A 23488-nucleotide genomic window follows, 5' to 3' on the forward strand; every position below is an offset into this window, starting at 1 on the left:
CCATAAAAACATTACTAAACATGTAAATCATTTATTTATTTTATTCTTTTTTTTTTTTATATATATTTTTTAAAAAAACTCCAATTATTGAATTCAATAACTCAAGTTCTTAAATGGTGATTAACAAACTTGAAAACTTTTAGTTATATTTTTGAACATTCATAACAATCATTAGTTTTTTACCTTATGAAATATTTATAATCATCTTTAAACTTTCAGAAATATCCATTTAATGATTAGGCTAGCTAGTCTAGACTATCTATTTATAGACCCAAACTACATACAAATAGCTCAAACTAAAGTTCCATACAATGGTAAATAAAAATTTGATTAAATGGCCTGTCAAATTTGGACTACAAGAAAGAAACAAAAAGTTAAGAGAACAGAATAGAGAACAGAATATCGCATTGAGAGTTTATACAAAGAAAATACATGTAAGTGAGAGAATTCAAATGTCAAAAATAGGATTTAAACTAATATTTTATATCTAAGCATCATATTTCAGAATATCACAACTCTCATGCAAATCTTGAACCAAATCCGAGCGAGAGGAAACAGAGACAGCTGAGGGAAATCAGAATCCTGATGGAAACGTACAGACTAGTTTTTATTTTAGAAAACCAAGATCCGAACTGAATCAGAGATTTCTAAATAATATAAACCAAAATGATGAAGCCTCATGATAGACAACTTGGAATACGGTAGTTAGCTAAGCTGCACCTTTAACCTTTAGTACATCCACATTCTTATTATTCACATACAACTTATAATTGAAAATAAAAACTATATATCTCTTCATTTACAAACCTAAAATCTTGACACTATAGACTGGAAGTCTGAAATCAAGCTCCATGATAGAGTTCCAGTTGCAGGTAAGCTGCAGAGACGGATGCAAATTTCGTCGATATCTACGTTCCTACATTCTACTTTGTATTTGGTTCACAGGCTCTTTATAGCTGTGTAAGCAGAGAGATGTATATCACAGCACTCTGCATCCCAAGAGAAGTCCTTCGTCATAGCATCAAATACTTTGTGATTCCACTCAGATGGATTGTTATTCTGTATACAGTCACAGCGAACAAATAGAAATAAGGTATTCAGCATTGGATAGCAGCTTCAAAATATAAAAGTTCCTGAAGAATTATTTTGTATGATGTTTTATAGCTCATCTAACACTCACAATTTCATCCAGGGCTTGGCTGAAGGACAAGTATCCGAAGGTAGAGTTAATGAACATGGCTAATTTAGTAGTCTCGTAGTCATGATCTGGAAAGTGCCTGGCATTTTTTTTATCACAAGAAATGAGCAAAGAGGCACGATTCACATACTTCCAAATTTCAATTTACTAAAAACAGTTACCTGAATCCATTATTGTCATTGGAGGTAATTGCAATCGGCGCAGCTCCATACCTCAGAGCCTTCAACTACATTATCGAAGGAAAAAACCAAAAAAAAAAAAAAGAAAGGATCAGGGTGTCTGATTAATCCTCATGCTCTATATGTTAAGCGATTATAGAATCAGAATTCATAAATAAACGTAAAGTTCCTGCCCTCCAGGTATTGAGCCACCTTATGGGTACAAGAGACTTGAACTTCAATAAATGGGATGAAACTTCAAGTTAATACATTTTCACTTAACCTTCCAGAATAGATTGGACTGACAGGGGAACCCAAGTGGATCAAATCTAGAGGTCATTTAATTATCCCACTATGGTTATAGGAGTTGTGTATTTTCTATAAATGTCCAGACAAAAATCTTTACCTTTAAACTGACCTAAGGTCGAAAAATATCGAAACACCAACCTTACAACACATATTTCCTCTTCCTCTTCCTCTTCCTCTTCCTCTTCCTGAAGAGTACATTTATTCCCTCTGTTTGATAGAGAGCTCTTGAGGAAGGCAGCCTATACGGGTAAACGGGATCTCTTTCAAAGAGGTCAAGATCACAATAAAAACTGTCTAGAAATTGGATTTCGGGGGTGTTTTCTCAGTCAATTTGACACTCTCCCACTCGCCAAGCTCAAAGGCTAGAGATTAAAGGCTCCTGTGGAGAAGATTATTTTGGGGCCTGAAGATCCCAAAAAAGAGAAATTCTTGCTTTGGTCCCTCTTTTATTGAAGTTTAAACACAGCAGGAAAACTCCAAAAGAAAATTTCCCCACTGAACAATCTCCACTCAGTTTCCTGCTTATGTAAGGAAAACAAAGAGACATTTGACTGCATTTTCATTCATTGTTCGTTTGATTGGAAAGTTGGGCGTTTGGGTAGCAAGATTTTGGGATGGATATGTGCCTTCCAGAGAAGGTGGAGCACCTTATTCTTTTTTTAGATAAGAGTAGAGCACCTTATTCTAAATCCCTTGGTGATCCTCATTCGAAAGGCAACACAGATTCAGATTCTTTAGGATGAGGGGGTCTTTTTTTTTTTTTTTTTTTTTTTTTTTTTGCGTCAGTGTACAGCAAACTAGCACACTTCATATGGGATCTTTTGGGAGGGGGTTTCCTCTGTCTTCGGTCTTTAGGCTTTTGTTCCTAATTTTGTATATAAAATAATAATAAACTATAGACATAGCTTACAACTGAATTGGTTGCAAATAATCAGCACTCTGGATCAAGAGAAGACTTGATTACTTACTGGCACTTGCAGAATAGGATCGTGAAGAGAATGACAGAGAATAATGTCGGAGCCTCCAAAAATGAGATGTGACAATGTCTCATCATGTCTGTTTATGAACCTCACGTTTTCATCCTGCAATAATAGATAGTTCCTAAGAAAAGTTATCTGGTTGAACAGTTCAAAATTGTGTCAGTTTATCAAGAAGCAACCAAAATTCAAACCTATTACCAGAATCATGCACTATATCATATATGAGGAATTAGTCATGTCAGATAAGAGTAAGATTATCGTAGTATCACTTTTGTTTATACTTACCTATTATGTGTGGTGCCCAATATATTATTTGATTCGTGAGATGAAAGGAAAACACATGAGAACGATGAAAAGCAAGTACCTCAATTTTTACTTGAAGAGATTCTAGTTCCTTGTGTCTACTTGTCACTTCCCCAGTCATCATGAAAATGAACTATAAGAAACCGTTTAACACTCATCATCCCATAAGATGATTTGTACGAGAAAAGAACGAGCTTACAAAAACTAGATACATATATATATTAACCAACAGAACTGAGTGCGTCCATAGAGTACAGACCATAAATTTCCACTAAACTTCAAATCAAGCCTATCAGCAAGTAAACGGTTTCAATAGAATTCAATGTAATTGAAGGGAGGAAATTACAACCTGGACACCCATTTTGGTACCATTCTGAACAATTGCTTTCAGGTTCTCCGTGTCAACATCTGACACATCTGACAAAAAGCATCCAACCTGATGGGGAATGGGAAGTGGATTAGAGATACATAATGCAACATAATGCAAAGGGTAATAGTTTCTAAGCATCTAATAGCTTCGGTATTCAAGCAAAGAGCAAAAGAAACAATACAGCATGAAAATAAAAGCAGTGAAGTAAAAAGGGAAAGCTGTCTGCAGGTCAATAATAGACCATTAATCTCTCCTAAATTAAGGTCAGAAGATAATGTTGGAGGAAATGATAGAATGAGGTGTTACAAGCATAAATATATGCATGTGGATGGGTAGTATGACGATAGACACCCATACATTTTTGAGTATGCAAGGAGAAGAAGGGTGCGGAAAGAAGAAATGAGGTAACTGCGGTAACTGATAATTGACTAGGGAATTGGTTGGTAACACGCTGATGGTAAGAGCATTCATAGGCTCATAGCTCATTGAAAACCGACATCCATTTTTTCAGTTTACAAGTTGGATATCAAATTTTTTTTTATAGAAAGTCAATTTTGTTGGAGGAACAGAAAGGAAGGCTCTCAAAATCCTCGGTAACCTGTGCATTCTTTCAAGCACTATACGAATATTGGAATTGAGTTGTAACACAATGGTACCTTTGAGGAATTTTGGTAGAAGATTGGCATGAAATAGTAGCAGTATATAGAACAGGATCATAATTGAATGTAATCGAGAAACTATTGACAGGATATGAATTCCGATGTAGAAGATATGGCAAGCTCAGAATGAATTGATGATAATATTGGGCTGTAGAAGTGTAGATGAAACAAGAATTTCCAAGCAAGGAGAGTTACCGACTCCTACTATGCCCACAGAATTCTTCTGGCATGTACATGATTAGTGAAGTTCCAGAGTTTAAGGCAAAACAAAAGATATGCCTTTTTTTCATGGGAGTGAAATTCTTATGAATGACAAGTAGAGATATATTATTCAAGAGCAATTGGGACAAGAGGGGGAAATTGCAATTGATTTTAAACTACCTATAAAGCCCAATCCTCAAACATTGCATAAGAAGGGTCTTTACTTTTGATACAAATAAAAAGGTATTTTAACGGGGCTTCTTGCCAGAGGAAACAATAAGGCTACTGTTTCATGACTATTTTGAATTTTCACTAATGAAGATAGAAAAATTCCACGGGGCATGCAACAATGCGATGCTTGATAGCTTGGGGATCCCACATTATGGATGATCATTGAGCAAACATCGTCACAAGGTTATTCAGAAGAAAACATAATTTAATTGGTCATTGCACCTATTACATATAACCTCTATAATGAATCTTACAACATTCATGTCTATCAATTTGGGCTTTTCAATGAAACCCGGGCATAATTAACACTGAAATTCAATATATTTGAGCTTTCTCGATAGAATCTTAGACAGTATTAACACCAAGATTCAATGTATATCTCAAATCTTACTCAAATTTTCGTAATATTTGATCTTTTCCAAAATTTAAAAATGACAATGCAATCATCTTGAATCAATTTGCAAAATCTATTTTGGTAACTGGAAAATCCATTTGGAATTTTGGGAATTTATACAATTGTGAAAACATAAATTATGCATAAGATTTGAAAAATTACGTAATAATTTGATATAATATTTAGTAAAATAACCGAATTTAGAGAAAATTTGAAAAGATATAAGATCTGGTATAAGATTTGGGAAGATTACATACAAAATTAGCAAATCTCGGTATGTAATCTGACGAGATGTACCAAGAAGGCACAAAACAGTCGATGAGTTAGAAAAAGTTATTTTTTAACTAAATCTCGGTGGTAAATCTCGGGGACCGAGAAAAACTATTATAACGGGTTTGCAAAAAGATTGCTAGTTTTGCAATGCTAAAAAGTTATTTCTGACAATTTTCCTACTAAATTGTTTTTTAGTATCAGAATAGAAAGCAATATAATATTCTGACTTAGAGACCTATAGTTCCAGAGAACATTCCATTCCAGAGCCTATTTGAGCAATAGGAGGATACTCACGGTAATAAAAGAAGAATTCTCAGCTAACCCCAGTTTTTGCTGCAATGCGATTTTGCATACAGATTTTCCTTTCATATCATCTGCACTATAATTTTCTGAAAGAATTTTATCTTTTTCAGGATCCCAAGCCAAGCTGTCAAACCCACAAGGAGCAACAAGCAATTTTTCCCTGCAATAAAGCAATAAGCAACAAGCAGAAACTTGAAGGAAAAATAAATAGAATCATCCAGCATAGCATTTACGTGCAGGAGTAATCAGTTGCACTTTGACCTAGTAACTAAATAATAGGTAGAAGCTATCAAATAGAATTTATAAAATTATTTGAGAGATGCAAAGTAGATCCTGAATATGAAAGGGGAAAAAATTGTGTGCCTGTGTGTGAGAGGGTAAAGACAAGGCAAGCACTTTGAATGCCTAAGAGATGTTTAGTGTAACGGTCATGCTTGTCCAGGGCCTGTTGCCCATGGCCGCATGCCCAATCCAACCCCCTTCTAGCATATTTTCATGTCCTGTATTGTATTAGTTTAGTTAGCTTGCTTTCTTTACATTTTCATTGTAAGTGACCACTCGCCCTTTTGCATATGCAAGGGCGCCAGTTGGCTTTTTGTTCAGAATGCACTATATGGGGATAAGACTAACCATCATTTCCTCATACCCGGAGTAGTACTCTATAAAGCCGTTGTTGTTGCTTATTGCTTTCTAGTCTACTACAATCTTTCTTTCTTTATTCACACTCACAAATCTTCTTACGAAAACCTTTTCTCCAAACCCGTTTTCTAAAACCGTTTTCCCTAAAACGGGGGTGGAGGTTGCAAGAGGCACTCGGTGTGCCATCGGCAGTCCGTAATCGAGTTGGCTGGCTTGTTCGTGAGCGGGAACAAGTGCCGCACAATCGCTAAGAGAAGCTTCCGAAAGAGCGATTGTGACAGTTGGTATCAGAGCCAGGTTGGCTTATAGAGGGAAGATCAGTGATCATGTCGGCGACGAAGAACCTGAACAAGTCCCATGTGGACAGATTGGTAGAGATGGAAGAACAAATGCTCTACCTGAGAGAGGTCCCAGATAATGTTCGTTTCCTTGAGACTCGGCTACAAGAAGTTGCCGAGAAAGCCGATGGAATTGATGCGGTGGTAGGCCGCCTAGACGGATTACCCGTCAGAGAATTGATGATGAGGGTAGAGACCCTCGAGACCAAAACAGTACGGTCCGGCAACTTTGAACGAGGCGATAGCTCCTCGGGTTCTGTTGCCCACATAGAGGAGCGTGTCGAAGAGCTGGACAGCTCCCAAAAAGCAATACTTCAGATGGTAACCGACCTATCTGAAGACTTTCGATCGGCCCTGGATGTCGTCAGAGCCGAGATAGCGGATGTGAGTGCGAGGGTGAATCTCACCATCCGAGCGGTAGGGAACCAAGCCCCACCTGGGGGCGCAGTGGCAGTAAGCCGAATAAAAATCCCAGAACCGAAACCCTTCTGTGGGGTGCGAGAAGCGAAAGCCCTGGAAAATTTTATCTTCGACCTTGAGCAATACTTCAAGGCGACGAACACAGTGACTGAAGAGTCGAAAGTCACAATAGCAACGATGCATCTAATTGAAGATGCAAAACTGTGGTGGAGATCACGATTTACAGACATACAGGAAGGACGTTGCACTATTGATACTTGGGATAGATTGAAACAAGAACTTCGTTCGCAGTTCTTCCCTGAAAATGTTGAGATCTTGGCTCGACGAAAACTCAGAGAGCTAAAGCAAACAAGTAACATCAGGGACTATGTAAAACAGTTTGCAGGACTCATGTTGGACATACGAGATATGTCCGAAAAAGACAAGGTCTTTTGCTTTGTGGAGGGGCTGAAACCGTGGGCGAAAGCAAAACTATATGAACAGAGAGTACAGAATCTCCCCTCTGCCTATGCGGCAGCTGAACGACTATACGACCTTAGCACTGACTCACAAGATGTGAGGAAGCAATCAACTACCTCAAATGAGGAAAACAGAAACAGTCGTTCCAGTCCTCCCAGGCCTGGGGGAGGAGACAAGAACACAGGGGGGGATCGTAAATCATCCCAACCGAGATCAGGAAGCAACTGGCGGGGGCCGCCACAACAGCATAACAATTACAATCGCCCCCTGTCTTGTTTCATATGTAGGGGGCCACACAGGGCGCGTGAATGTCCAAATCAAACTGCGTTCAATGCTTTTCAAGCCACATTAGCCTCTACCTCCGGAGACGAGGCCGAACTAGAGGAGACGGTAACCGAGCCAGCGGCAGAAATTGAGAATCCCAGGATGGGGGCATTGAAATTTCTGTCTGCACTCCAGAAGAATATGGGAAAGGCGACGGAGCCACTAGAGAAAGGTCTCATGTATGTGGACGCTTGGGTCAACCAAAGATCGGCCAAAACCACTATGGTTGACTCTGGGGCTACCCATAACTTCATGGCGGAAACGGAAGCTCGCCGCCTGAACTTGAATTGGGAAAGAGATGCAGGAAAGATGAAAGCTGTGAATTCCGCAGCCCTACCGATTTCGGGGATAGCGAAGAGAACTCCGGTAAAGTTAGGAGACTGGAAGGGCCTCGTCGACTTCGTGATTGTCAAGATGGATGATTTTGATGTGGTACTGGGGATGGAATTCCTACTTGAACATAAAGTCATACCAGTGCCCCTCGCCAAATGCTTAGTCATTACCGGATCTACACCGACCGTAGTCCAAGCCAGTATCAAGCGGCCAAATGGAGTGAGAATGATCTCAGCCCTCCAATTGAAGAGGGGCCCGGCCCACGACGAACCCACGTTCATGACCATCCCAGTAGAATCGGTTGAGTCCACTGAAGAGGAGATCCCCCAAGACGATCTATTTGTCTTGGAAGAGTATCGGGACGTCAGGCCGAAAAGCTTGCCCAAGTCCCTACCCCCACGATGGGGGATTGACCATGAGGTTGAGTTGTTGCCAGGGGCAAAGCCGCCTGCCAGGGAGGCATGTCAGATGGCCCCGCCCGAATTGGCTGGGCGTCGGAAACAGTCAGACGAGTTGTTAGGTATGGCTCAGCTTAGCTTCAATATCCAGCAGAGTTCCGCGATCGGAAAGGCGGCCCTCGAAGTGTGCGACAGACAGCCACTCAGGCCACACTTGGTGGACCACCCTTATGCAGGCAAAAGTCCTCAGACACATAACTTCACTAAAGAGTGGAGCAAAACCCCTGAGATAGCTCGCGCCTACCTAGAAAGAGCGTCAAGGAGAGTGAAGAAATGGGCTGGTAAGAAGCAGAGGGCCCTTGAGTTTCAAGCTGGGGACAAGGTCCTGATCAAGCTACGACCGGGACAGTTTCAGTTCCGAGGCCAGAGAGACCAACGGCTAGTAAGGAAATATGAAGGTCCAGTGGAGGTAATTGAGAAGGTCGGGAGAACCTCATATAGGGTTCAGTTACCCTCATGGATGAAGATTCATTCTGTCATCGGTGTGAACCTCCTGAAGCCCTATCATCCCGAACCCGAGGATGGACAGCGGAACATGCTAAGGCGCCCATCAGTCACGATGAAGAGTTTTGCTGAGAAAGAAGTTGCACAAATCTTGGGTAAACGTACGCGCCGTAGTGGAAGACCCAGACGAGAACTGATAGAGTTCTTAGTGAAATGGAAGGATCTCCCCGATGAAGAGATCAGTTGGGAGCGGGCCGAAGACTTGAAGAATGCAGCTCCGGCCATCGCAGGTTTTGAACAAGGTCGGTTGACGGGGACGTCAACCAATTAAGTGGGGGAGAATGTAACGGTCATGCTTGTCCAGGGCCTGTTGCCCATGGCCGCATGCCCAATCCAACCCCCTTCTAGCATATTTTCATGTCCTGTATTGTATTAGTTTAGTTAGCTTGCTTTCTTTACATTTTCATTGTAAGTGACCACTCGCCCTTTTGCATATGCAAGGGCGCCAGTTGGCTTTTTGTTCAGAATGCACTATATGGGGATAAGACTAACCATCATTTCCTCATACCCGGAGTAGTACTCTATAAAGCCGTTGTTGTTGCTTATTGCTTTCTAGTCTACTACAATCTTTCTTTCTTTATTCACACTCACAAATCTTCTTACGAAAACCTTTTCTCCAAACCCGTTTTCTAAAACCGTTTTCCCTAAAACGGGGGTGGAGGTTGCAAGAGGCACCCGGTGTGCCATCGGCAGTCCGTAATCGAGTTGGCTGGCTTGTTCGTGAGCGGGAACAAGTGCCGCACAATCGCTAAGAGAAGCTTCCGAAAGAGCGATTGTGACATTTAGCATCCTTTGGTGTTTCCTAAGAGGCGGTTGTATTTCCTCAAGCAAAGTAAGGAGCAGTTATTTTTATATTATTATTATTATTTTTTCTCTTCCGTTTGAGAGTTTGAAATTTTACCATTTACTTAAGCTTCTTATTAATGATATATAATTAAATTTACCTTCTCCCATCAGTTTAAGCTTTTAGATCAATCAGGTGATTTGAGATGGTATTAGAGTAGGTGATTTAGGGAGGTCCTGTGTCCAAACCCTTGCAACGTTGTTTCCTCCCCAATTAATATTCATTTCCACTTGTTGGGCATTCCCTATATTTCAAGCCCACAAGTGAGAGGGGGTGTTAATGTTATATAATTAAATTTACCTTCACCCATCAGCTTAAGTTTTAAGGTCAATCGGTGATTTAAGACTTCTTCTACAATCAATATATGTTTGCTTTGTGTAAACGGCTATTTAGGTCCAATGATTCGGGCATTTGAATATTGATTGCACTCTTGTACCACGTTTATTTTTCAAATGATAGAAAGAAAGGTGGGGGAGGTTAATATTCAGAAGGGAGGGAAATGATTTTGTAAGGAAGCTAGTGTGGGGCTCTTGGGCAGTTATTTTGTAAGAAGTATGTGCATATATATCTGATATAAGAATGTGGAAGGTAAATTGGAATTTTAGCATCTTTAAGAGATAATAGACCTAGTGTTGTAAAAAGCCCTCTTGGGAGCGCGCCCAGGCGCGTCTAGGACCGCTTCGCCTTAGAAAAGCGAGGTTCACAAAATTAGGCACGCCTCAGGTTACGCCTTTTGTGAAGCCCCAATGATCAAAGCCCCGCGCCTTGGGGCTTTTCAATTATTTTTAAAAAATAGTAATAATTAAGGGTTTTCCTTCTTTATTAGTTAAAAGAATCAAGTTTACCAAACCAAAATGCAAAATTTCTTGTGTTTGGAGTCCCTTTTTTTCCATATTTCCACTTCAATTATACTCTCTCATTTTAATATAATATATACAAAATAAAGTCCACACCTTTTTGTGCACCTTGTACCTAGGCTCCAGAGGGCCATTGAACCTTAATGCGCCTTGCGCATTTAAAAGCACTAAATAGACCTCTTGAATTGTCCATGGCCCTATTTTTTTTTTTTTTTTTTCTTTTCTTTTCTTTTCTTTTTGGCAATATTAGAGAGCGGCATGCCGGTGGTAGTATCTGTATCGGTTGTCTACTAAGAATCATTTATCAAGTTTCAATCAATTAGAACAAGGAAAATTAGTATGAAACATAATTCAAGAAAGCACTCAACCAATCCGGCTTTAGGAATTGCAAAAGACTACTACTTTTTTTTTTTCTTTGAGATATAATAGACTCCCACTTACTTGTGCATGTTTAAGGTAGTTTCCAAACCATGACTCAAACTATGAATTATACAGCCTTTTGAATGTGTGGATGACATTATTACAACTTTATTGGAGTAAACCATTCCACCCTGCAAAATCAGAAGCAATATATTACTTATTACATGATACCAGGCAATGACAATAAGCATGATATATAATAGACACATTGAATATGAATCAAAGATTTAAAATGAATAAAGATTAAAGTTATGGCATAGCTCATGGAGGTTCAGTTAACAATACCTTGTTTCTGGCATGTCTTCAATCACCTATCATAAGCTTTCAGAATTCAACCTACCTCCATTAAGCGGCATGCATTTCTTTAAAATAACTATTGATTGATCCAACATTTCATATTATATATCATTCAACCATACTGAACTTTCCAGTGCCAAAAAAACCGCAAGAAGTTCGACCTGGGTTGTGAAACTACATGCATAAATAATGATGCTCTATTCTCAACAGCAATGAGGTCTATGAATAACTCTTCAAGAACTTAATACAAAGAGAATATTTCAAATATTTTTCTCACAGGTAAAACTGACCGGTAACAAGACAAACAAGAGCAAGACTATAATTACACCTAAGAAAATAAGATTGGCCTTTGCTAAGAAATGCATATACATTCCACATTCTATACCTTCATTATGTTTGCAAGATGCGTATTGGAATTGTCTTGCAGACGATCAGGGCGATGAAGCCTTGCAGGATCAAGTCCACATAGTGCTAGTTTCTCCGGTTGTACAAGAAACTAGGATATTTTTCAAGTTGGACAATTTTAGATAAACATCTTGGAACCCACAGTTTAAGAACTGCAAAAACAACATAACTTCTGACTTGCCTGTGCATGGATGTCGTGACACGTGAATAAGATTCTAGAACCTTCAAGTCCCTACAAATATGGTTAGCATCCATATAAGGAAGGACAATATTTAAAAATTAGCAGAAGCTAAGTAGCTAAACGTTTATAGATTATTTAGCTAACAATCTCCTTTTATCTTAGTAATTTCCAGGTCATAAACCAAACAGCTCAGCTGTATATAATGGAACTAAATGAATAATAAGGTAAAAAAGAAAAAGGAAAAAAAAATTGCTTTACGTTTTTAATTCAAACCAACATATTACTTCAAGTATTTCATCTGAAACAATGTGATGATATAACTACCTATCCAGCCAAAAAGCTCCATGCAGACTAAATTAGAAGATACGTGCTCCAGTATCCATTAATTGAGAATAAATCCACGTAAGATAACAAAATGGTGAATTGACCGGTTTGCTATTTGCCACAGCAATTGAGTTTTCTTTCTTGGTGTCTACCAATTTTAACCTGGAATTTCCAAGAAAATCCACTACAGCAACAGAAAGTCCCAAAGAACTTTTATTGGCCAAGAAAGGGTTTAGATTAGTATTCAGCCAACTATCAAAAGATCCCTACTGTATAATCTAAAAAATTGCTGTTTTCTCAAAATCTGAAGTTAGGGAGCTCAAAAGATCATCTATCCTGACCTTTGTCTGCTCCATTTTATAAATTCCCACTTGCGTATTTCACCATTTACCTTGCTCAAAAACCTTTTATCTGGCTTCATACTTCCCTTACTGCTATTTTGAGATGCATGAAATTTCAGCGGAACCAACTTCTATCCATTAAAAAGGCATTAATAACTCAAAACTGCAAATTAGTTTTGAGTTGGTATAGTCAATTCTTAGTTTCTAGGAAACATGGCTGAAGTTATTTTTAGTTGTAGCCAAGTCTAAATTCCTATTCTTATGAAGTTGGTGGGATTAGTTGCTAACATTGTGGAATCTGTTTTTAGACTTAAATGTGTATTTATATGGAGCATTTTAAAATGAAATGAATATACTTCCCATTTTCTCATTTCTCTCTAAATAGTTAGAACTACAGTGGTATCAGAGCTGAATTCTTAAAGGATTTGTGAGTGAGAGTGAAATATTCCTAAGAGAAACCGAGTGATACACTTGTGAGAATTGAGTGAGATGGAGTCAGGACCAAGCAATCTTTCTTCATTAGCCCCACTTGGTGAGAATTAAAGCATGGGCTATCAGAATGCAAGTCTACATGGAGGGTTGTGATTATTGGGAAGCAATTGAGCAATCCTATGAGATTACTCCACTTCTTGATAACCGAACAATACATCAGATCAAGACTCACAAGGAGAGGTCACTAGGAAGGTCAAGGCTCGAGCTTGCCTATATGTAGTTGTGCTCCCACCATAGAATTATGGCCTTGAAGTTGGCAAAGGAGATCTGGGAGTTCCTCAAAAGTGAGTATGAAGGTGATGATAGGATGAAAGGCATGAAGGTGTTGAACAATGTGCAAGAATTCGAGAGAATAAAAATGAAGGATTTTGTGTCCATTAAAGAATACTCAGATAAGTTGATTGGGATTGCTAACAAGGCAAGAGCATTAGGAACCTAATTATCTAACAATAGACTGGTTCATATGATTCTGGTTTCAGTACCTGAGAGATATGAAGCAACCATTGCTTCTTTAGAAAATATTAAAGACATCCCAAACCTCAAGGTGATAGAAGTAGTCAGTGTTTTGCAAGCACAAGAGCAGAAGAGGTTGATGAGGCAAGAAGGAAGCATTGAGGGGGCACTGAAAGCTAGAGGGCAGCAGGTAGTACATGCAAGCACTGTGGCAGCAGAATCATCCACATTTTAGATGCTAGAGCTCAGAATCATCCACTGAAGATGGAAGAGAGAATAAGTGGAAAGGGAAGAAGGGAAGTGGCAGCAGTAGCTTAGAGTCTACTGCAAAGGATGCTGGTAGTACATGCAAGCACTGTGGGAAGCAGAATCATCCACATTTTAAATGTTAGAGAAGGCCAGATGTGAAGTGTAGAAGGTGTCATTTATTGGGGCACAGTGAACGATTATGTAAGGAAGCAAAAACTCAACAGCAAGAAGGAGCACATACTGCAGTACAACAAGAAGAATATCAGCTCTTTGTGGCTACTTATTTCTCATCAATCACTCAAAGTGATGGTTGGTTGGTTGATAGTGGGTGTACCAATCACATGACAAGTGACAAAACGTTGTTCAAGGACCTTGACAAGTCATTCAAGTCAAGGGTGAAGATAAAAAACGGTGAGTATCTAGGAGTAAAGGGGAAGGGCATAGTGTCAATAGAAAGTTGTGCTGGAACCAAGTTGATTACTGAAGTGTTGCTTGCCCCTGAGATTGGATCAAAACTTATTAAGCGTTGGTCAATTAGTAGAGAAGGGATTCAAAGTGTTGTTTGAGGAAGGAAAGTGCCTCATTTCTAATTCCAATGGGAATGAGTTGTTCAAAATAAAGATGCAGCACAAAAGCTTATTGTTGGATCCACTTGAGAAGGAGCAGATAACTTTCAACTGTCAAGTGAATGACACTGAGTTATGGCACATGAGGTTGGAGCATTTTCATCAGAAAGGGTTGCAGTATCTGCAGAAGAATGAGATGGTCGTAGGAGTACCAGTTTTAGAGGAGCTGAAAACAAATTTTAGAGCTTGTTTAACAGGGAAGCAAACAAGGCTGCTATTCACGAAGTCACAATGGAAAGCAATTGAGAAGTTGCAGCTCATCCACCCTGACTTGTGTGGACCTCAACCAACTCTTTCACTAAATAGTAGCAGGTATTTCATCATCTTTATTGATGGTTATACCAGAATGTGTGAGATATATTTCATGAAGCATAAGTCTGAAGTAGCTGAAGTGTTTCTGAAGTTTTAGAGATGGGTTGAGAATCAAAGTGACTGTAAGATTCAGGAGGTGAGAACTGATAATGGGACTGAATATACATCGCAAAGGTTCAATTCATTTTGTGAAGAAGCTGGGATAGAGCATCAGCTCACCGCTCCATATTCTTTACAGCAAAATGGAATCAGTGAGAGGAAGAACAGAAGTACTATAGAGATGACAAGATGTTTATTGCATGATAAGAACTTGCCAAAGGAATTTTGGGCTGATGCAGCAAAGACAACAGTCTTTCTATTGAATAGACTACCTACGAGCGTAGTGGAAAAGAAAACAACTTATGAAGTTTGGCTTGATACTAAACCAAAACTGACACATTAAAGGTGTTTGGTTGTTTGTGTTTTTTTTATGTTCCACAGGTGAAGAGAGACAAGTTGAGTGAGAAGGCTGAACCAAGAATCTTTGTACGCTATAGCATGGTGTTCAAAGCCTACAAGATCTATCAACCTCACACAGGAAAGATGGTGATTAGCAGAGATGTTTAGTTTTTGGAGGATGAGGAGTGAGACTGGACAGAAGAAGCAGAGATAGAAGCTAAAAGAGATGCGAAGTGGATAGAAGCAATGAAGGAGGAGTTGAGTATGATAAAGAAGAACATAAAGAAGAACAATGCATGGGAGCTTATGGAGAAGCCTGCAAACAGGAAAGTGATTAGAGTCAAATGGGTTTTCAAAACCAAATTAAACCCAGATGACTCTGTGAAAAAGCTCAAGGCTGGGTTAGTGGTGAAAGGGGTATACACAAGTCTGAAGAATTGATTTTTCTGAGACTTTTGCACCAGTTACAAGAATGGACAGCATCAGGTTGCTACTGGCTATGTCAACCTAACATGAATGGAAGGTGTATCACTAGATGTGAAGTCAGCATTCCCAAATGGAGTGTCAAAAGAAAAGATCTTTGTTGAGCAACCAGACGAATTTATCATACCAGGATAAGAGCAGAAGGTTTATTTATTGAAGACGGCTCTCTATGGGTTGAAGCAAGCTCCTAGGACATGGTACAACAAGATAGATGATCACTTGCGGTGAACCTGGGTTATATGAAGAGTCTGAGTGAATCCACACTCTATGTGTAGAAATCAATTACTGCTATTGTGATTGTATCTCTCTATGTAGGTGACTTACTGTTGACAGGAAGTGATAATGTTCAAATAGAGATGTTCAAGCAAGAAATGATGAAGGTGTTTGAGATGATTGATCTAGGTCTAATGCATTACTTTTGAGGTATGGAGATCCAGCAAAGATAGAACGAAGTGTTCCTCTGTCAGAAGAAGTACGTAAGAGAGATATTGAAGAGGTTCAATATGGAGGAGTGAGAGTGTGAAAACTCCGATGATTCGAAGGAGAAGTTGCAAAAGGATGATGGCGAACAACCTGTCGATGAGAATGTGTACAGAAGTCTAATTGGATGCCTCATGTATCTCACATCCACTAGGCCTGATATTATGTACATTACAAGTGTCCTATCTAGATTTCTTCACTGCCCAAGCAAGAATCATATGGCTGCTGAAAAAGGATTATGAGATATCTAAAAGGCATAATGTCTTTTGGGATTAAATTTAGTAAAGTTAAAAATTTTGAGTTGCAGACTACTCAGATAGTGATTGGGTTGGGTCATTGGATGATATGAAGAGCACCTCTGGCTATTGCTTCACTTTTGGCTCAGGGTGTTTCTCATGGTGTTCAAAAAAGCAAGATATAGTGGCTCAGTCAACTACAGAAGCTGAGTTCATTACAACGACGGCAACAGTCAACCAAGCTATTTGGTTGAAGAAATTGATGCATGACTTACATCCAAAGCAAGAAGAGAGTGTGAAGGTATTTCTGGATAATCAAGCCACTCTAGCCATTTCATTGAATCCAGTTTTTCATGGAAGGACCAAACATTTTAAGATCAAGTATTACGTTCTGAGAGAGATGCAGAAGGAAAGAGAAGTGCAGCTGGTGCATTATGTCACAATTGCACCTTCGTAAGGGCCTCGAGGCGATTGTGTGGTACTTGTTCTCGCCCTCAAACAAGTCAGCCAATCCAAATCCAAACAGCCGATGGCACAATGCGCGTTTCAAACAACCTCCACCCCCCGTTCTTTAGAAAAGGTTTTAGAAAACAGGTTTAAAAGAAAAGGTTTTCACAGACGTTTGAAAACATGTGTAAACAATGAACATAGTCCTACAGCTAGAAAGCAATAAGCAACAACACGACTTTATAGCATACAACTCATTGGTATGAGGATATGATGATTAGTCTTACCCCCATATAGTGCATTCTGAACAAAAATACATCCGTCACCCTTGCATATGGAAATGGACGAGCGGTCACACACTAAGAAAAGTACATAGAAAGCAAACTACCTAGCAAAAGGACATACATAAGATGAAAGCATAGTAAAACGAGGTGGAGGCGGACATGCGGCCATGGGCAACACGCCCTGGACAAGCATGACTGTGACACATTATAGCATAGAAAAGTAAATAGCAAATATCTTCACTGAGTCTTTTTGCTGGTCGTTTTCAAGCTCTTAGGAGCAAGTTAGGTGTTTGCAGTATTTGAGTTAGGAGGAGAATGTTAGCAACTCAAAACTGCAAATTGGTTTGAGTTGGTCTAGTCAATTCCTAGTTTCTAGGAAAAATAGTTGAGGTTAATTTTAGTTGTAGTCAAGCTTAAGTTCATATTCTTATGGAGTTAGTGGGATTAGTTGCTAACATTGTGGAATCTATTTTTAGACTTAAATGTGTATTCATATGGAGCATTTTTTAATGAAATGAATATACTTCCCATTTTCTCATTTCTCTCTTAATAGTTAGAACTATAAAAGGTTACATATCACTAGTATGGTGTGGGGCAAAGGAAAATTAATTTCTAAGATATATTAATATTTTTTTACAAGAAACTATCTAACATAGATTAACATGATGTCATAGATACAGAAAGGAACTACTATAGAAACAAAAATTTAGCACTTAAATCAATGTGAAATTATAATCTGAACCTAAAAAAATATTGGGAGAAAAGGATGTGGAACAAGAGTTACTAATTACAAGTTAAACCTGTTGAACAAAAATTTCCCAGAAAAGCGGTCCTATTATAGCAGTTTGCCAATTGTGTATGTGTAACACATCGGGCTTCTTGCTCGATTTCACAATATAGTCCAATGATGCTCGCGAGAAGTACATAAACCTGAAAACATGAGAATAACTAAATAGGTAATATAAAGAAACATGCCTTTGTTTCTTTTGTTAAAGAAAATTGTGTTCCTCAACGATAAGATTCATAATGAAGTTTTTCGACTAGAACATTTTGACATTTATATCGAGTTATATTCAATTAAATCCATGGATGGTTAGTGATTGTTGGAAACAGAACTTTTCATAATTGCCCAGATTATCTTGTTGGCTGGACGATGACCATTTTGGTACAGAATTCAAATCCTAGACAGATTGATAGATGCACGATACCAGTCTTAATGAAGTTCAATTATTTGTAGGGCATGGAATTGTCTTTTCCTTTTCAGAGTTTGGAATGCCAATAAGGTAGGAAGGAAGCAGCATTAACTTTTATACTCTAAGCTTCTTGACACAATTTAAAGTATGCCTAGAAATTGATATAGAAATTGATGTATGCCAATAAGGAGCATAGGCAGAGTTTGTACTCAGAGGAATGCTCAAAGGGAGTAAGAATGTCTTGGCAGCCATAAGCAGCCTCAGGCATCAGGGAAAACAATATGATGGTCAGGTCTACACACATACCGTTCAAAGTCATCAGAGTATCCATGTGCCTTCTCGCGGTTGAAAAATGATGAGTAATACAAAGGTTGAATGAAAGTAACCCCTATGCCTCGAACAACCCTATAGAAGGACATGAGAATGAGATACAAGAATTATATACAGTAGTCTCAAATTCCCATCCAATTTTAAATTTCAAGTAGCTTCTTCTTTTCTTTTTTCTTTTGTTCTCTTTTAATTTCAATCGGACTCACCCGGTCCATATCCTGTTTCCGTGTAGTTGACCATTAAAATACGAATAGTACTCCACCTCAATCTCTCGCAGCTCTTGAACCTCATTTAGGTTCATGCTTCCATACCTTGAAAGTAACATGTTGAACTTAAACTTTGCCATCCATCTTTGAATAAGAATTAAAAGAGTGAAGATCTATCAAATTTAACGATGCTCCTGAAATTAGAAAAACACAATTTGATTTCTCTTATAAAGAAAATAATTCGAACAAATGGGCAATTGGACAATAAGCAGACTTCCAACAGTAGCCCGCTTTGTACCACTATGCTTCACCAACAGGCTTGTCGGTAAATATTTCATGTCATTCAAGAACTAAAACTTCCTTACTTTAGGATGCTGAGGTCACTCAAAGCTCCAACCAACAATTTCAAACCATAAGATACACATGGCTCATCATAGACACAAATCCAACTGGGAAGAAGATATGACTAGCAGGAGATTGACTTCAAAAGAAATTGTTTAGACAGACCAAATATTTACTTTCCAATGAAAGGATTAATGGTTGGGCGCAGCTCATGTCGTTAAAGTTTCACATTCCCGTTTTACCTATGAGTTAATATTGTATTTACCAAAGTCAGGAGGACAAACATTTCATGGATGATCGCAAAGCATAAATAAAATTAAGGCACTTCAAGGAAATTTTTGGACACCAGAAGGCATGCACCAAACGAAATAGTAATTTTACACAGACATACTGAAAAACATAGCAGGTCATTTAGACTAAAGGGCTGCGGCAGCTGCCTAATGGTGTTGGTTAACATTAGACAAAAGGGAAAATCAACAACAAGAGCTAGATTCAATGAAAAGGCAATAATTGCTTCCTGTTTGCCTCTGTTCCTTACAAATAAAAAATGGAATCCTACATTGGCGTGGAAGCAATAAAATTTGCAGTAATCATGCATCTAATGGCAAGAATTGATGAAACCAATTAACAAAAGAAAGACCTTTACTTTGGTATGATAACCTCCACCAAGTTGCCCTTTCTTTGTAGAGCCCGAGATAACCCTGTTACAAATGATGCCATCGCTCCAAAAGAGGCTATTGGAGCCATTTCAGTACAAATGTGAACAATGTGAAAACCCTTCCTGAATTGAAAAGAGTACTGGGAATTGGTAGATTATAATAATAAGAAGAAGAAAATGACTTGAAGAGGGTAGGAAAGTGGAGAGCATGGAAGATTAAATAAAGAAACTAGAAGTGCCTGAAGAGTGTTAGTAACTCGACACTTCAATTGCTAACAAGAATCTCTCTTGAAATTATTGTGTGTACATGTTATATAGTTTTCAAGGACTAAGTCGTCAATATATCGAGGTTGTATGAAAACCTTTGAATTTTCAGTATTTCTGTGTCAATTGTGTTTTCAAATGAAAATTAAGAAAGTTTACCAGCTTAGATGTATTGAACCAGCAATGGAATAGAATACTCTGTTGGTTCTTAAGCAGCAAGCACAAAGACAAAACACATCCTTTATATGTTTAGAATATTAAAAGTCTTGATCCAGTTTCACAGTTTATAACATTATCTTTAGATGGTGAGTAGAAAAAGGGAAAGATGAAAATGACTACAAACTCAAGTAGATAAATTACTTCTTGCTTCTGTAAGAAAACTGACGTAGCTCTTCTAGAAGCTCAGCATCTTTCTTCTGCAGGTTATCTGTGAAAGCATCAACTATGCTAACTTTGTGATCCATTACCAGCCGTCTCATTTTAGATGCCTCTTCACAGCTAATCATGCCAGTGAGAACCATAGAATCAATTCGAAGTAGCAAATCCCAGCATACTGATGCCTGATCTGGTTCAAACGACAGCCCATGAAACATGTTACAACTTCAATCTTCCATTTATCAGTTACCCTACTTTTTTTAACCAGTTTATCTCATTAGATTAGATGACAAACTTTTGAAGTACAAATAACAGAGAGAGAAAGAGAGAGACGAATAAACAAACAAAAAAGGGAAAGAAATATTGTCCACCAGAAAATAAAGCATCATACTGCCAATATGAAAAAGAAGCACAAAAATAAACACTTTGGAGTAATATTGAGTATTAGTTACATCAGTCAATTATATTAGGCAGGTACAATAAATTGGGCCGTGATTATTTTCACCTTTTCTGTCCAAAACCTGCTTTTCTAACTCTAATTCCTCGATCTTTTTAAGCAGTAAGTTTTTCTCACTGACGGCTTTGTTCAGCTCCTCTATGGCAAGGACACGTTGTTTATCCAAGTACAAGATATCTGAGTAATACAATCCATGTGAGAATACAAACAACAAAAGGTTAGATGGTATTCAAAGTATATGAAACGCCAGTTTTGAAGCAACTAATTTAAAAACATGAAATAGTTAAGGAGATACTCTGCTGAGCTTCTCTGAAGAGTTGCCAAATTTCGCTGTTTTTTGCCGGTAATTCACCATCTGACGACTGAATGCTATGTTTACCATCAAATGACTAACGAGCAAAGTGCAAATAAGAGCTATCACATTCAGCAATGGTCAAATAAATAGACATACATGAAGCAGTGAGGCCTTACCTTAGCCATTTGTGCACCCCCACGTCTTTCCAACCTAAAGTTAGGTTACAAAAACTCAAGCTTTCATGGATAATAAAGCTACTGAAATACGAAAAGTACCAAGGCATAAGTGCCAAGGAAAACCAAAGCCAAGAATGTTTAAGAAAAATTACTCCGATTGCGATGTAACCAAGCCGTTAAGATCTCCATCTCCACTGAAATAAATAAACAGCATAAATGGTCAAGAAGTCAAACATCACAAAGCCGATCAAAGAGGGAAATTAAATTGTTGTCTGACTCGGAGTAAGAACATTTTCAAACCCTGAGTATAGCTTCAAAAACTATCAAAGAACTCAGGAAATTGTTCACAAAGAAATGTATTTCTTATCAATAATAATCAAACAGACCTTTCCGATAATTTATAGGAAGACTGAATGGATTAAACTAATATAAAAGAAAATTGTTAGAAGGCATAACAGTAAAAAAAAAACAAGAATTCTAACGAACTAATGAACAATTATATCAATATACAATCAGTATATTATTGAGCTGATTTAACATAGCTTGACTGGTTAAAACAAATAAACAAGGGGTTAGAGTTGAAATCTCACGTCAAAACACATGTTGAACTCAAAAATAGAAGAAAACGGAGATTTTCAAAATAGAAAAGTATGGAAAACTATTTACACAAGATAGCAAAATTTTAATCTTCTTTGATAGAGGCTGATAAAAGTCTATCATTGTTTATCAATGATAGAAACTGATAAAAGTCTATCACTAATAGACGTTGATAGAAGCTTATCACCGATAGACGCGGATATAAACCTATCAATATTCATCAGTGTTTTCTTTTTTACTATTTTCGTAAATAGTTTGACATTTTTTCTATCTATGAATTTTTTTTAAAAAAAAAACACCCAAAGCTCAAATTAGCTCTTACATATAAACTTTCAACTGGAAAAAGAACAAGAAAGGCATATTTGATATATTAGTGTAGCTTTAACAATCTATTTCGAGAATACGTTGTTCTCCTGTACTCGGAGTGTTTCTCTTTTCTTTTAAATTGAATACACCATCCACGTCAAACCTCCAACTCAACAAACTGAATAGGAGAATTTAGCTTAGAACAGCGTAGCAGGCATAAGAATCGCATGCAACTCAGCATGATTACAATAATTCCATAAAATTAACTACATTCAAAAAAGAAAACAAAATAAAACAAAACAAAATGAATTGGAAACCGGAACAAGAAACTCACCTTGACCTTGAGCAACAGAGAGTTCGGGCTCCAGCTCCAGCAGATTTCGTGTAGGAAGGAATATATTTTGGAAAGGGAAGACGAGGAGAGACGGCAATCGTCGTTAATGCAGGAATAACCATTTTTCTCAGCCTCCCACGGTGTATGGAAGCCCACAGTGACGGAGATCTGAATAGCAAATGCCGGAGTTCAGCTATAGCAGCTTGTGAGCTCCGAATCCAATGAGCAATTAAGAACCAAGCAGAAGACGATGGAATTTGGAAGTTTGGAACGTGAACTTCTTTTTTCTTTTTTCTGTTTTTGGTATTTTTCCTTTTATTTATTTATTTATTATTTATTATATTGTTTCTAGTAAGAATATTACTTTCTTTCTCTTGTGGGGTGGTGGGTAAGGATTCTGAAATCACATTCCTTGATCTTACAAATTAATTATTTGTTTTAAAGACAAAATTGTACAATTTTCAGTATTACGCAGTACGCACGGCACACCTCTTGTCAAGTGAAACCTGTCAATCACTTCCACATTACATCTTTATAAAAATTAATTGTAGAGTAAATTATATCATATCAACTTAGCTCTTAACATGGATTCTCTTCTTCGGTTGTACTAAAAAAAAGAATCTTTTTTATTATAATAAATATAAGGGTACTGATATAAATGTGAGGGTAAGCATTTACATCACAACTATTTTACTTTTAAAATACAATCCATTGATGCAATTAAGAATGTGAGGCATGTTTAGAACCAACCAACTATAGTTTTAGATTTGGTACTCAGCGGCCAGCACCAATCCTTCTCTCCCCACCAACGGTTCAAACTTCAAATCCTCTAACGAGAGAAACCAAAACAAGAATCATCACCACCACCCCATTCACTTCACCACAAATTATCTTTGTTTTTTTCTTTATTTCCCAAAAAAAAAGAAAAAAAA

At 38.0% G+C, this 23488-nt stretch overlaps 1 protein-coding gene across 1 annotated transcript; it reads right to left on the reverse strand.

Moving 5' to 3' along the window:
* Positions 1-583: 583 nt before the first annotated feature.
* LOC120073194 (UDP-Glycosyltransferase superfamily protein) lies at positions 584-23488 on the reverse strand. The gene is made up of 20 exons (XM_039025873.2): positions 22557-23488; positions 21472-21513; positions 21320-21353; positions 21144-21237; positions 20897-21025; positions 20377-20581; positions 19741-19875; positions 18753-18857; positions 18523-18621; positions 17824-17953; positions 11859-11909; positions 11658-11768; positions 10997-11106; positions 5371-5539; positions 3298-3384; positions 3010-3081; positions 2634-2747; positions 1360-1424; positions 1181-1277; positions 584-1059 (listed from the first exon to the last, which is right to left on the reverse strand). The coding sequence occupies exons 1-20, from the start codon at positions 22676-22678 to the stop codon at positions 940-942; spliced, it is 2091 nt and encodes a 696-aa protein (XP_038881801.1). The 5' UTR covers positions 22679-23488; the 3' UTR covers positions 584-939.

The sequence above is a fragment of the Benincasa hispida genome, chromosome 3 (assembly GCF_027475165.1).
Source record: "Benincasa hispida cultivar pf3 chromosome 3, pf3_genome.v1.1, whole genome shotgun sequence".
Lineage (NCBI taxonomy): Eukaryota > Viridiplantae > Streptophyta > Magnoliopsida > Cucurbitales > Cucurbitaceae > Benincasa > Benincasa hispida.